The sequence below is a fragment of the Trachypithecus francoisi genome, unplaced genomic scaffold, assembly GCF_009764315.1.
Source record: "Trachypithecus francoisi isolate TF-2019V2 unplaced genomic scaffold, Tfra_2.0 Lachesis_group17, whole genome shotgun sequence".
NCBI lineage: Eukaryota > Metazoa > Chordata > Mammalia > Primates > Cercopithecidae > Trachypithecus > Trachypithecus francoisi.
The window spans coordinates 1,112,802-1,126,771 of NW_022681462.1; the positions used below are offsets into that span (position 1 = coordinate 1,112,802).

Sequence of the window (13,970 nt, forward strand, 5' to 3'; positions counted from 1 at the left end):
CCTTGACCTCCTGGACTCAAGCAGTCCTCCTGCCTCAGCCTGTGAAGTAGCTGGGATCAGCTAATTTTTTTTTTTTTTTTTTTTTTTTTTTTGAGACGGAGTCTGGCTTTGTCTCCCAGGCTGGAGTGCAGTGGCCGGATCTCAACTCACTGCAAGCTCCGCCTCCCGGGTTTACGCCATTCTCCTGCCTCAGCCTCCGGAGCAGCTGGGACTACAGGCGCCCGCCACCTCGCCCGGCTAGTTTTTTTTTTGTATTTTTAGTAGAGACGGGGTTTCACCGTGTTAGCCAGTATGGTCTCGATCTCCTGACCTCGTGATCCACCCGCCTCGGCCTCCCAAAGTGCTGGGATTACAGGCTTGAGCCACCGCGCCCGGCCGGGATCAGCTAATTTTTTTTGTTTTTTGTAAAGATGGGGTCTCCCTGTGTTGCCCAACTGGTCTAAAACTCCTAGGCTCAAGTAATCCTTCCACTTTGGCATCCCAAAGCGTTGGGATTACAGGCACGAGCCACCACACCCATTGATACTTAATTCTTTTCATTGTTGGTAATTCTGTTGTATCAATAGATCACATTTTGTTTATCCTCTAATCCAGTAGTCCTCAACCTTTTTGGCACCAGGGACTGGTACATTTATTGCGTACTTTTTTTTTTTTTTTGAGATGGAGTCTTGCTCTGCTGCCCACGCTGGAGTTCAGTGGCACGATCTTGGCTCACTGCAAGCTCCGCCTCCTGGGTTCAGGCCATTCTCCTGCCTCAGCCTCCCAAGTAGCTGGGACTACAGGCGCCCACCACCAAGCCTGACTAATTTTTTTGTATTTTTAATAGAGACGGGGTTTCACCGTGTTAGCCAGGATGGTCTCGATCTCCTGACCTCATGATCCGCCCGCCTCAGCCTCCCAAAGTGCTGGGATTACAAGCTTGAGCCACCGCGCCTGGCCTGTATACTTTATTTCTATTATTATGATGTTATAATATATAATTAAATAATTATACAACTCACCATAATGTAGAATCAGTGGGAACGCTGAGCTTGTTTTCCTGCAACTAGACAATCCCATCTGGGGGTGATGGGAGACAGTGACAGATCATCAGGCATTAAATTCTCATAAGGAGAAACCTAGATCCCGCACATGATCAGTTCACAAGAGGGCTCGAGCTCCTATGAGAATCTAATGCCACCACTGATGAGAGAGGAGGCAGAGCTCAGGCAGTAATGAAGGCAATGGGGAGCAGCTGTAAATACAGATGATGCTTCACTTGCTCGCCCACCACTCACCTGTTGTGCAGCCCGGTTCCTAACAGATTGGGGATCCCTGCTCTAATCAGTTGATGGACATTTAAGTTGTATCCATTTCCTGGCTATTATGAATAATGCTGCTATGGACATTCATATAAAAGTTTTTGTGTAGGCCGGGCACAGCGGCTCATGCCTATAATCCCAGCACTTTGGGAGGCTAAGGCGGGCAGATCACTTGAGGTCAGGAGCTCGAGACTAGCCTGGCCAATATGGCAAAACCCGTATCTACTAAAAATGTAAAAATTAGCCAGGCATGGTATCAACCTGATATATTTTTTTTCTAAAAGTTTTATAGTTTTAACTTTTACATTTAGATCTTTCATCCATTTCGAGTTAAATTTTCTGTGTGGTGTGAAATAGGGGATAACTTCATTATTTTGCATGTGGATAACTAGTTGTTGAAAAGATGATTCTTTTCCCCATTAATTATCTTGGTGAAAATTAATTGATTAGGCCAGGCACAGTGGCTCATGCCTGTAATCCCAGCACTTCGGGAGGCCGAGGCAGGTGGATCACAATGTCAGGAGATCAAGACCATTCTGGATAACACGGTGAAACCCCGTCTCTATTAAAAATATTAAAAAAGAAAAAATCAGCCAGGCATGGTGGCGGGCACCTGTAGTCCTAGCTACTCAGGAGGCTAAGGCAGGAGAATGGCGTGAACCCAGGAGGCAGAGCTTGCAGTGAGCCAAGATCGCGCCACTGCACTCTAGCCTGGAAGACAGAGCGAGACTCCGTCTCAAAAAGAAAAAAAAAAAGAAAATTAATTGTGACGGTTTACTTCCAGACTCTCAGTTCTATTCCGTTGATCTATGTCTATCCAGATGCCAGTAGCACACGGTCTTATAGCTTTGTAGTAAGTTTTGAAATCAGGAAGTGTGAGTATTCCAACTTCACTCTTCTTTGTCAATATTATTTTGGTTATTCTGAGTCCCTGGAATTTCCATATGGATGTTAAGATCAGCTTGTGAATTTTTGCAAAGAAGCCAGCTAAGTCTTTTTTTTTTTTTTTTTTGAGACGGAGTCTCGCTCTGTTGCCCAGGATGGAGTGCACTGGCGCAATCTTTGCTCACTGCAAGCTCCGCCTCCCGGGTTCACACCATTCTCCTGCCTCAGCCTTCCGAGTAGCTGGATGGAGTGCACTGGTGCAATCTTGGCTCACTGCAAGCTCCGCCTCCTGGGTTCACACCATTCTCCTGCCTCAGCCTCCCGAGGAGCTGGGACTACAGGCGCCCACCACCACGCCCGGCTAAGTTTTTGTATTTTTAGTAGAGATGGGATTTCACCACGTTAGCCAGAGTGGTCTCGATCTCCTGACCTCACGATCCGCCCACCTCGGCCTCAAAAGTGCTGGGATTACAGGCATAAGCCACCACGCCCGGTCAAATTTACTTCTAAGTATTTTATTCTTTTTGATAATAGTGCAAATGGAGTTGTTTTCTCATTTCATTTTCAGATTGTTCACTAGAAATAAACCTAATTTGCCAGATGCGATACCTCAAACCTGTAATCCTAGCACTTTGGGAGGCCGAGGCAGGTGGATCATGAGGTCAGGAGTTCAAGAACAGCCTGACCAACATGGTGAAATCCCATCTCTACTAAAAACACAGAAATTAGCTGGGCATGGTAGCGCGTGCCTATAATCCCAGCTACTCTGGAGGCTGAAGTAGAAGAATCACTTGAACCCAGGAGGCAGAGGTGTCAATGAGCAGATATCATGACACTGAATTCCAACTTGTGCAACAGAGCAAGACTCCGTCTCAAAAAAAAAAGAAAAAGAAAGAAGAAATAAACTGATTTTTGCATACTGATCTTTTATCCTGCAACCTTGCTAAATTCATTTAGTAGTTCTAATAGTTTTTCTTGTGTGTGGATTCCTCAGGAATTTCCATATTCTGTCATCTGCAAATAGAAATAGTTTTACTTCCTTTCCAGTCTTGATGTCTTTTATTTCATTTTCATGTCTCCTGCCCTGGCTAGATCCTTCAATACAGTGTTAAACAGAAGTGATAAGAGTCAATATCCTCATTTTATTCCTCATCTTAGAAGGAAAGAATTCAACTGTTTACCATTAAATATGTTAGCTGTGGGTTCTGCTAGCCAAACACAGGAGCTCATGCCTGTAATCCCAGCACTTTGGGAGGCCAAGATGGGCAGATCACCTGAGGTCAGGAGTTCGAGACCAGTCTGGCCAACATGGCAAACTCCCGTCACTATTAAAAACACAAAAACTTAAGCCGGAAGTGGTGGCAGGCGCCTATAATCGCAGCTCCTCAGGAAGCTGAGGCAGGAGAATTGCTTGAACCCAGGAGATGGAGGTTGCAGTGGGCAGAGATCATGCCACTGCACTCTATCCTGGGTGACAGACTGAGACTCTGTCTCAAAAAAACAAAAAGGTTAGGTGCAGTGGCTCATTCATGCCTGTAATCCCAGCACTTTGGGAGGTCGAGGCAGGCAGATCACTTCAGGTCAGGAGTTCAAGACTACCCTGATCAACATGGTGATATCCCGTCTCCACTAAAAACACAAAAATTAACCGGGTGTGGTGGTGCATGTCTGTATACTCAGCTACTTGGGAGGCTGAGGCAGGAGAATTGCTTGAACCCAGGAGGCAGAGGCTGCATTGAGCCAAGATCATGCCAGTGCACTCCAGCCCAGGCGACAGAGCGAGACTCTACCTCAAAAAAAAATAAAATAATAAAAAATGTGTGTGTGACACACACACACACACACACGTTAGCTGTGAGTTTTTCATAGATGTCCTTTATCAGGTTGAGGAAATTCTCTTCTATTCCTTTTTTTTTTTTTTTTTTTTTTTTGAGGCAGAGTCTTGCTCTGTCGCCCAGGCTGGAGTGCAGTGGCCGGATCTCAGCTCACTGCAAGCTCCGCCTCCCGGGTTCCCGCCATTCTCCTGCCTCAGCCTCCCAAGTAGCTGGGACTACAGGCACCCGCCACCTCGCCCGGCTAGTTTTTTTTGTATTTTTAGTAGAGACGGGGTTTCACTGTGTTCGCCAGGATGGTCTCGATCTCCTGACCTTGTGATCCGCCCGTCTCAGCCTCCCAAAGTGCTGGGATTACAGGCTTGAGCCACCGCGCCCGGCCAATTCTCTTCTATTCCTAATTTGTTGAGTGTTTTTATTATCAAGAGGTATGAAATTTTGTCACTTTTTCTCTATTGAGATGATTATATGTTGTTTCTCCTTTAGTCTATTAATATGGTATATTAATTTTCAGATGTTAAACCACAGTTGAGGGGCCGGGTGCAGTGGCTCATGCCTGTAATCCCAGCACCTTGGGGGGCCAAGGCAGGCAAATCACTTGAGCATAGCAGTTTGAGACCAGCCTAGGCAACATGGCAAAACCCTGTCTCTACAAAAATACAAAAATTAGCCAGGTGTGGTGGCGCATGCCCGTGGTCCCAGCTACTGGGAAGGAGGCTGAGGTGGGAGGACTGAGCCTATATACTGAAGTCTCTCACCCTCTTCTCAGATGCATTACTGGTTGCTATGATTTTCCCAATATTTTCTCATGAACAAATGTGGTAAAAAGTTGAGCAATAGGGTCATGTGGACTCTGGTGACAAGGAAACAAGAAACCAGAAAAATGTTTTCACCACTATCTTGAGGAATTTCATGAATTGTTCCACACGCCCTCCTACCTGCTCCTTGTCTTCCTTGTCTAGGACATCTTCTGCACACATACCACCGTCATTTGTAAGTTCTCAAAAGGTACAGTATTTGTCATCCTCCTTTAATGAGCTCAAAATAATAAAGCAGTAACAATCAGACTGGAGTCTCTGGAGTCAGACCCACTACGTATGTGACACAAGTTCTGTAATCTTTCTACATGCACTTCAGTTTCTTACCCATAAAATAGAGATAATACTATCATCCACCCCAAAAGTTTGTTATGATAAGTAAATAATGTACGTGAAAGTGCTTAGAACAATGCATGGTGCCTTTTTGTACATCAGGGTAAACCATGCCACTGACAAACACATTTGATTTTACCCTCTGAGACAGTTGTAGGGTGTTGGGATGTAGAAAGGAAGACACTTTCTATACTCTCTGGACTGAATATAAGTGCTAAGAACTGAAATTGCATAGGACAGCATATAAACATAATATTAACAGGCTGGGTGTGGTGGCTCATGCCTGTAATCCTAGCACTTTGGGACGCCGAGGTGGGCAGATTACTTGAGGTCTGGAGTTTGAGACCAGCCTGGCCAATGTGGTGAAACCCTGTCTCTACTAAAAATACAACAATTAGCCAGATGTGGTGGTGTGTGCCTGTAATCAGCCAGACTGGGGGGAGTATGCCTGAAATCCCAGCTACCCCAAAGGCTGAGGCAGGAGAATCACTGAACCCAGGAGGCGGAGGTTGCAATGATCCGAGATCGTGCCACCACACTCCAGCCTGGGCAACAGAGCAAGACTCCATTTCAAAAAAATAAAATAAGGCCAGGCGCAGTGGCTCACCCCTGTATTCCTAGCACTTTGGGAGGCCAAGGCGGGCGGATCATGAGGTCAGGAGATCAAGACCATCCTGGCTAACACGGTGAAACCCCATCTCTACTAAAAATATAAAAAATTAGCCGGGTATGGTGGTGGGCGCCTGTAGTCCCAGCTACTCGGGAGGCTAGGCAGGAGAATGGCGTGAACCCGGGAGGCAGAGCTTCAGCGAGCCGAGATCGCGCCACTGCACTCCAGCCTGGGCGACAGAGTGAGACTCCGTCTCAAAAAATAAATAAATAAATAAAATACTACTACTACTACTAATAATAATAATAAACATCTCCATTCTCAAGAAAGAAAACAATCTGAGAGAAAAAAAAAAGGATGGGAGATGGTAGAACATCATAGACAAAAGCACAGCTTCTGGAATCTGGTGGACCCGTGCTTCACTATATATTGACTATTACCTTGAAACAAACACTTAACTTCTCTAAGCCTTTGTTTACTCACTGGTAAAATGGGAAAAATACAGACTATAAGGAGGTTTGACAAGGATTAAGACAATATTTGCAAAGTACCTGGCACATAGCAGCCATCTAATAATCAGGAAGTTTTGTTTTTTTTTTTTTTTGAGATGGAGTCTGGCTCTGTCGCCCAGGCTGGAGTGCAGTGGCCGGATCTCAGCTCACTGCAAACTCCGCCTCCCAGGTTCACGCCATTCTCCTGCCTCAGCCTCCCTCCGGAGTAGCTGGGATTACAGGCGCTGCCACCTCCCCCGGCTAGTTTTTTGTATTTTTTAGTAGAGACGGGGTTTCACCGTGTTGGCCAGGATGGTCTCGATCTCCTGACCTCGTGATCCACCCGTCTCGGCCTCCCAAAGTGCTGGGATTACAGGCTTGAGCCACCGCACCCGGCCTTTTTTTTTTTTTTTTTATGGTTGTTGTTTTTGAGACGGAGTCTTGCTCTTGTCGCCCAGGCAGGAGTGCAATATCTTGGCTCCCAGGTAACCTCCACCTTCCAGGTTCAAGCCATTCTCCTGCCTCAGCCTCCAGAGTAGCTGGGACTACAGGCATGTGCCACTACACCTGGCTAATTTTTGTATTTTTAGTAGAGACAGGGTTTCACTATGTTAGCCAGGCTGGTCTCGAACTCCAGACCTCATGATCTGCCCGCCTCGACCTTCCAAAGTGCTGGGATTACAGGAGTGAGCCACTGCACTCGGCCTTAAATTTAGTTTTACAAGGAGAAAAGGGACCCATGTTAGTCCAAGGGTTCTCGACCTCGGCTATACATGTGAATCCCCTGGAGAGCTTTAAAAAAGGAAGGCTGCCTAGATTGCACTTCAGACAAACTGAATCAGAAGCTCTGGGGTTGGGACTGGACATCAATAGTTTTAAAAGTTCTCCAGGGAATTACAATGTGCACTTGGAAGTAAGAACCACAACAGCAAGCCAGAAAAGATGTCTCCATTGTTACCATCTAAAATAAATTTTTTAAGTTAACATCTACAAAATTCTTACAAAATAAACCCAAATCAGAATTTCTACTTTCTTGCCAGGCGCGGTGGCTCACGCCTGTAATCCCAGCACTTTGGGAGGCCGAGGTAGGCGGATCACAAGGTCAGGAGATCAAGACCACAGTGAAACCCTGTCTCTACTAAAAATACAAAAAATTAGCCTGGCAAGGTGGCAGGCGCCTGTGGTCCCAGCTACTCGAGAGGCTGAGGCAGGAGAATGGCGTGAACCCGGGAGGTGGAGCTTGCAGTGAGCTGAGATCACGCCACTGCACTCCAGCCTGGGCAACAGAGCGAGACTCCGTTTCAAAAAAAAAAAAAAAAAGAATTTCTGCTTTTTCAAATCAGAATTACTACTATCTCATGGTGAAATGGAAGCTAACAGAGTTTGAACAATTTGTTTCTGGAAGAAACAGAGAGACAAGTTTAAAACTCTTGTCAAGCCCTAACGCTGACAACTCTTATTCAGACGCATTTCTAACTACCACTATTTCCTCAGCATGACTACAAATCCAGTCATGATCCTCTGTTCAATAAAATCCTTTAACGCACCTACCCCTTCAGAATCAAGTCCAGACTCTTCAACAGGAACACAATCCTTCAGAACCTGGCCCCACGTGGTATATGGTGAGCGTGAGTCACACACATTCAGCCTGCTCTGCCTCTCATCTAAACAGTTCAACCACCAACCACCCAAGCAGACGCTGCTCAGTCTCAGTGGCTAGCTAACATGCCGAAGCTATGGTGTTAATACTATAGAACGCAAGGTGAACGGCAGCCCCAGGAACTGTGCAACATGCCAAGACCACTGGCCCTGCTTTTCATTCTAGCCTCATCTGTCTCTGATTCTACTTTATTTCCACATACTCATCATCCCCTCTCTCTTTTTTTTTTTTTTTTTTTGAGATGGAGTCTCACTCTATCGCCCAGGCTGGAGTGCCGTGGCATGATGTCGACTCACACTCCAACCTCCACCTCCCAGGTTCAAGCGATTCTCCTGCCTCAGCCTCCTGAGTGCCTGGGATTACAGGTGTGCGCCACCACGCCTGGCTAATTTTTGTATTTTTAGGAGAGACGGGATTTCCCCATGTTGGCCAGGGTAGTCTCGATCTCCTGACCTCGTGATCCACCCGCCTCGGCCTCCCAAAGTGCTGGGACTACAGGCGTGAGCCACTGCACCTGGCCTCATCATTCAGCCTCTTAACCTTAGGACCTTATACATGCTTTTTTCCCTCTGCATGGGACGCTGGTTCCTTACTCTACAGACCTCAACTTAAAAGGCACTTCCTGGAAGAAGCCTTCCCCACTACCAGCACCACTGCTGCCCCGCCTCAGATTAGAAGCTCCTGCTGTGTCCTCCCACAGTGCCCGAGTTCCCCCATCAGCATCCTCAGTGCTACTGAGTACAAGGACCATGTTATCTTGCTAATTCCCAGGGCCTGGCACCTAGAAAGTGGTTAATGTATGTGGAATGAAGAACAGCCCAGAAGGAACACCGAGAAGCAGCTGGAACTGATCCACAACAAAAGGTTATTCTCCTAACTCAGGTCTCACGTTCCACCCCCTCTAAAGTGAGTCGCTGGGCACGGTGGCTCATACCTGTAACCTCACCACTTTGGGAGGCCGGGGTGGGCGAATCACCTGAGGTCAAAAGATGGAGACCATCTTAGTCAACATGGTGAAACCCTGTCTCTACTAAAAATACGAAAATTAGCTGGGCATGGTGGCATGTGCCTATAGTCCCAGCTACTCAGGAGGCCTGAGGCAGGAGAATGGCTTGAACCCCGGAGGTGGAGGCTGCAGTGAGCCGAGATTGCGCCACTGCACTCCAGCCTGGAGACGAGCAAGACTCCATCTCAAAAAATAAATATGAATAAAAAATAAAGTGAGCTATGTGGGAAATGTTAACAACTATTGAATATGAGCATCACAGATACAATGATCATTCTCTATCCTTCTAATTTTTTTGTTTGTTTTGGTGACAGTCTCGCTCTGTTGCCCAGGCTGGAGTGCAGTGGTGCGATCTCAGCTCACTGCAACCTCCACCTCCCAGGTTCAAGTGACTCTCCCACTGCAGCCTCCCAAGTAGCTGGGACTACAGGTTAATACTAATAAAATACTAATACTAATACTAACAAAAATACTAATTTTTGTATTTTTAGTGGAGACAGGGTTTCACAGTGTTGGCCAGGCTGGTCTTGAACTCCTAACCTCAAGTAATCTGCCCACCTCGGCCTCCCAAAGTGCTGGGATTACAGGCGTGAGCCACCATGCCCGGCCTTCTAATGTTCTTTAAGTTTGAAAATTTTCATAATAAACCTTTGGGGAAAAAATAATGTGACCTTTGCCTCTATTTCTAATCCTGCTTTCCTCGCTAGGTATTACTTAGCTAAAGGATACCCAGCAACAACCTGTCATAATTTCCCACCATCTGATGGCAGTGCCATAGGACACAGAGAGAGTACAAACCCACTGTCAATATAAGAAAGCAATAGCCGAGCATGGTGGCTCATGCCTGTAATCCTAGCACTTTGGGAGGCTGAGGCAGGCGGATCATGAGGTCAGGGGTTTGAGACCAGCCTGACCAACAAGGTGAAACCCCGTCTCTACTAAAAACACAAAAGTTAGCCGGGTGTGGTGGCACACACCTGTAGTCCCAGCTACTCAGGAGGCTGAGGCGGGAGAATGGCTTGAACCTGGGAGGCAGAGGTTGCAGTGAGCCGAGCAATACTCCGTCTCAAAAAAAATTAAAAAAAAAAAAAAAAGGCAAGCACTAAAAGACTCTTAGGGTCAGGTAACAAAAAGGCCCGCCAACAGCCAGATACTAGGTTCTAATAAAATGCTGGGCTTTCATCAATTTCCTTCCCTTATAACCTTTTCTTCTTTCTTTTCTTTTCTTTCTTTCCTTTTTTTTTTTTTTGAGACAGAGTCCCACTCTGCTGCCCAGGGGGGTAGTGCAGTGGTGTGCAGTGATCTGATTCTCCTGCCTCAGCCTCCCAAGTAGCTGAGATTACAGGCACCCGTCACCATACCCGTCTAATTTTTGTACATTTAGTAGAGACGGGGTTTCGCCATGTTGGCAAAGCTGGTCTCAAACTCCTGACCTCAGTTGATCCGCCAGCCTTGGCCTCCCAAACTGCTGGGCTTACAGGTATGAGCCACTGCTCCTGGTCAATTATAGCCTTCTCTATAGGCAGGAGAACTGTTCTTCAGGTCTGAGATGAGGAAGAAGAAAAAGATGCTGAAAAGTGTGTGCAAGTTGCAGAAGAGAGCACAGCACTGATGGATTAAAAGTCAGGGGAGGCTGAGTTACACACATTCGGCTTGCTCTGGAGCAGCCAAATCACCAAGCAACCAAACATGCTCAATTTCAGTGGCTATCTAATAGGCACAAGAGAGAACATGATTAACACTAAAGAAAAAGCCCCTGTTCAAGACAGTTATTCCCAAAGGACTGTGCACTCCTAAACAGTTCCTCTAGAAAAAACACTGACAAGGACATCAACTTTTGAAGTTCAATAGATGAAGAGCCCCTCACTTTCTACCCCCTTTGTTCCCTCCTGTACAACATTCCTGAGGCAAAGAACTGTGATGTCAGTGCAGCTGATCTAGGCTCTGACACTTGCCATTACCTCTTGCTGCTTCTCCTCATTGGGGTAGGTGTCTACAAATACTCCCAGCCCCACAAATTTGTCCATGTTTCCAAACACAGGCCCTAGAGAGAGAGAACAGATGATGAACAATGAAATAAAGCTAAGAGTTGATAAAGGAATAATATATCACTATGATGGAGGAAAAGTAAAATTCCAAAGACTCCCAAGCCTCTCTCAAGATGAGAAAACACATGTAAAAGTACTCAGCAAAGCACATGGCCTGTAACAAGTGCCCAGTAAATATCTGTAATTGTTTGTTGTTGGAGGCAAGGGAAAGAGAGAAGGCCACTGCAACCTTATTTAGCACTCAGGCAGCTTCCTCATCCAAACTGGTTACTAGGGTGCCCCTACAGAATTCTGCTTTACAAACACTTGGTAAAGACTATGCCCCCAAGAGAAAACTGAATTCCCTAGTTCTACTTCTTGTTGCAAAAGAGATCAGGTCAAATCAGGTTGAGCCTGCCATCTACGTGGAGCAATAATAGCTCCTACACAAGGAAAATAGATAACTCTTCTCTTGACTCAGCAGTGCTGAGATCATTCACTGTAAATGCTCAGAAGAAATCAGCTCACCCAATCGTCAGTGTTCAGGAGAGCCAATGCTTTCATCCAGCCAATAGGCCAGGTAGTTTCACAAGGAAACTCAGAAAGAAGCAACAAGCAAGCAACTGCCTCAGGATGAGCCAAATTCAGCTGCTTATGAGGAGGACTCGGATCCCATTCTAGAGACTAGACAGGCCAGTGTTCATCCACATACATTAAAGGAGAGGGAAAACAGCTGGCACTGTGGGGAAGGAAACTTTTCAAAAAGAGGGCACATGAAAAAGCAGGTTGTCACACCCACACAAGAGCCACACAGGGTCCCAATACCTGGCTGCATCCGATCCTTTGTGTACCAGATTGCCAAGCCATCCCCATGCAGATTCTTCTTTCCTTGTCCATGGATTTTGAAGTGCACCTGCAACTCCCAGTCTCTCAGGAAACATGGCTAAAGCAAAAAAGACATCAGAATCAATGAGGAGCATGAAATGCAAAACCCCTCAAGCCCGCATCAGCAGTCAACAGACTTGGAAAACACAAATGCAGGTAACACAAGGCTAAGGGTTAAAACCTAAATCTAAGACTTGCTAGTGTTCATGTCATAAAATTAAATGGATTGAACCATTCAACTGTTCAGAGATTTAATATGAAAATGAATAAACCCCCCAATTATCTTCAACATTTCCCAACAGAAACTGGACAGAACTCCAAAGCTGGAAGAGACAAGAATATACCAAACTCCACTCCCGTGATCCTACATCCCCCCAGCAAAGTAGCTCAGCTTTAGAGTACAGATGGCTGAATCCATACTCATTTACAACTCAAGATCACCCCTCAGACAGAAAGACTCTGAAAAGCTGGATTTAAAGAAAGGTCAAAGCCTAATTTATTATAGTAGAAAAAGAAAAGCTAAGCTATTATGCAAAGGTTTCCAGAAATAATTAGCAGATACTACAAGCAACTCTAATTAGCTAGACCTGGCCCTCTGCCAAGCTGAGGGGTAAACCAGAATTCTCACAAGAAGAGCAAGCTACAGTTCCCCAAATCCTCCCATCCATGGCCAAGATGCTTAAATGCACTTGGAGAAGGATACAAGTGGATAGTTAAGTGTTTTAAAAAGCTGAACAGTTTCAAGAAAACAATCCGAGTGGGTAGCTGATTTAGGGAAGCTTCCAGTTAAAAGTCTACTGTGAAGAAAGAAGTGAAGGAAGAACAGACAGACCAGCTGGGTTCAGCCAAAGGCTCTCCAAATAGACTGTTCTGGGCAACATATTGCTAGATCATTTTCAGTTTTCATTTTTTATTTCTGGGATATTTTCCAAAAGTGTTCACATTAGAAGTACACAGTCAAAATGTAAGGAGATTGGGTACTCCTGCATTTAGCAACGGGCCCTGAAATCTCCAATAGGTTATCCTACTCTAATGAGCCAGTCTCTGTCTTGTCACTCCGGATTCTTAGCTCTCCGCTGTTTCATTAAGATTTCAGAGGCCGGGCGCGGTGGCTCAAGCCTGCAATCCCAGCACTTTGGGAGGCCGAGACGGGCGGATCACGAGGTCAGGAGATCCAGACCATCCTGGCTAACACGGTAAAACCTCGTCTCTACTAAAAAAATACAAAAAACTAGCCGGGCGAGGTGGTGGGCGCCTGTAGTCCCAGCTACTCGGGAGGCTGAGGCAGGAGAATGGCGTAAACTCGGGAGGCGGAGCTTGCAGTGAGCTGAGATCTGGCCACTGCACTCCAGCCTGGGCAACAGAGCGCGACTCCGTCTCAAAAAAAAAAAAAAAAAAAAAAAAAAGATTTCAGAGGGCCAGGCGCAGTGGCTCATGCCTGCAATCCCAGCACTTTGGGAGGCCGAGGCTGGCGCAGATCACGAGGTCAGGAGATGGACACCATCCTGGCTAACACGGTGAAACCCCATCTCTACTAAAAATACAAAAAAAAATTAGGCAACCGTGGTGGCGGGCACCTGTAGTCCCAGCTACTCGGGAGGCTGAGGCAGGAGAATGGCGTGAACCCAGGAGGTGGAGCTTGCAGTGAGCCGAGATGGCGCCACTGTACTCCAGCCTGGGAGAGAGAGTGAGACTCCGTCTCAAAAAAAAAAAAAAAGATTTCAGAGAAAGGGCCCAGCACGGTGGCTGACGCCTTTAATCTCAGCACTTTGGGAGGCCAAGGTAGGCGGATCACAAGGTCAGGAGATCAAGATTATCCTGGCTAACACAGTGAAACCCCGTCTCTACTAAAAAAATACAAAAAATCAGCCAGGTGTGGTGGCGGGCGCCTGTAGTCCTACCTACTTGGGAGGCTGAGGTAGGAGAATCGTGTGAACCCAGGAGGTGGAGCTTGCAGTAAGCCAAGATCGTGCCACTATACTCCAGCCTGGGCAACACAGGGAGACTCCATTTCCAAAAAAAAAAGAAAAGATTTCAGAGAAAGGCCAGGCACAGTAGCTCACGCCAGTAATCTAAGCATTTTGAGAGGCTACAGTGGGAGGATAACTTGAGCCCAGGAGGT

The 13,970-nt window shown here is 46.4% G+C and overlaps 1 protein-coding gene across 9 annotated transcripts in view; it reads right to left on the bottom strand.

Moving 5' to 3' along the window:
• LMAN2L (lectin, mannose binding 2 like) overlaps positions 1-13,970 on the bottom strand; it is a 36,068-nt gene that overhangs the window by 17,938 nt on the left and 4,160 nt on the right. For 6 of the 9 annotated variants that reach the window (XM_033238883.1, XM_033238882.1, XM_033238879.1 and 3 more), the window contains 2 exons: positions 11,789-11,906; positions 10,898-10,980 (listed from right to left, as the gene is read on the bottom strand). In XM_033238883.1, the coding sequence (XP_033094774.1) occupies positions 10,898-10,980; positions 11,789-11,798 (93 nt within the window). In that variant the 5' untranslated portion in view covers positions 11,799-11,906. The remainder of the gene's footprint in view (positions 1-10,897; positions 10,981-11,788; positions 11,907-13,970) is intronic. The other 3 variants (XM_033238886.1, XM_033238885.1, XM_033238887.1) reach the window with 1 other exon arrangement.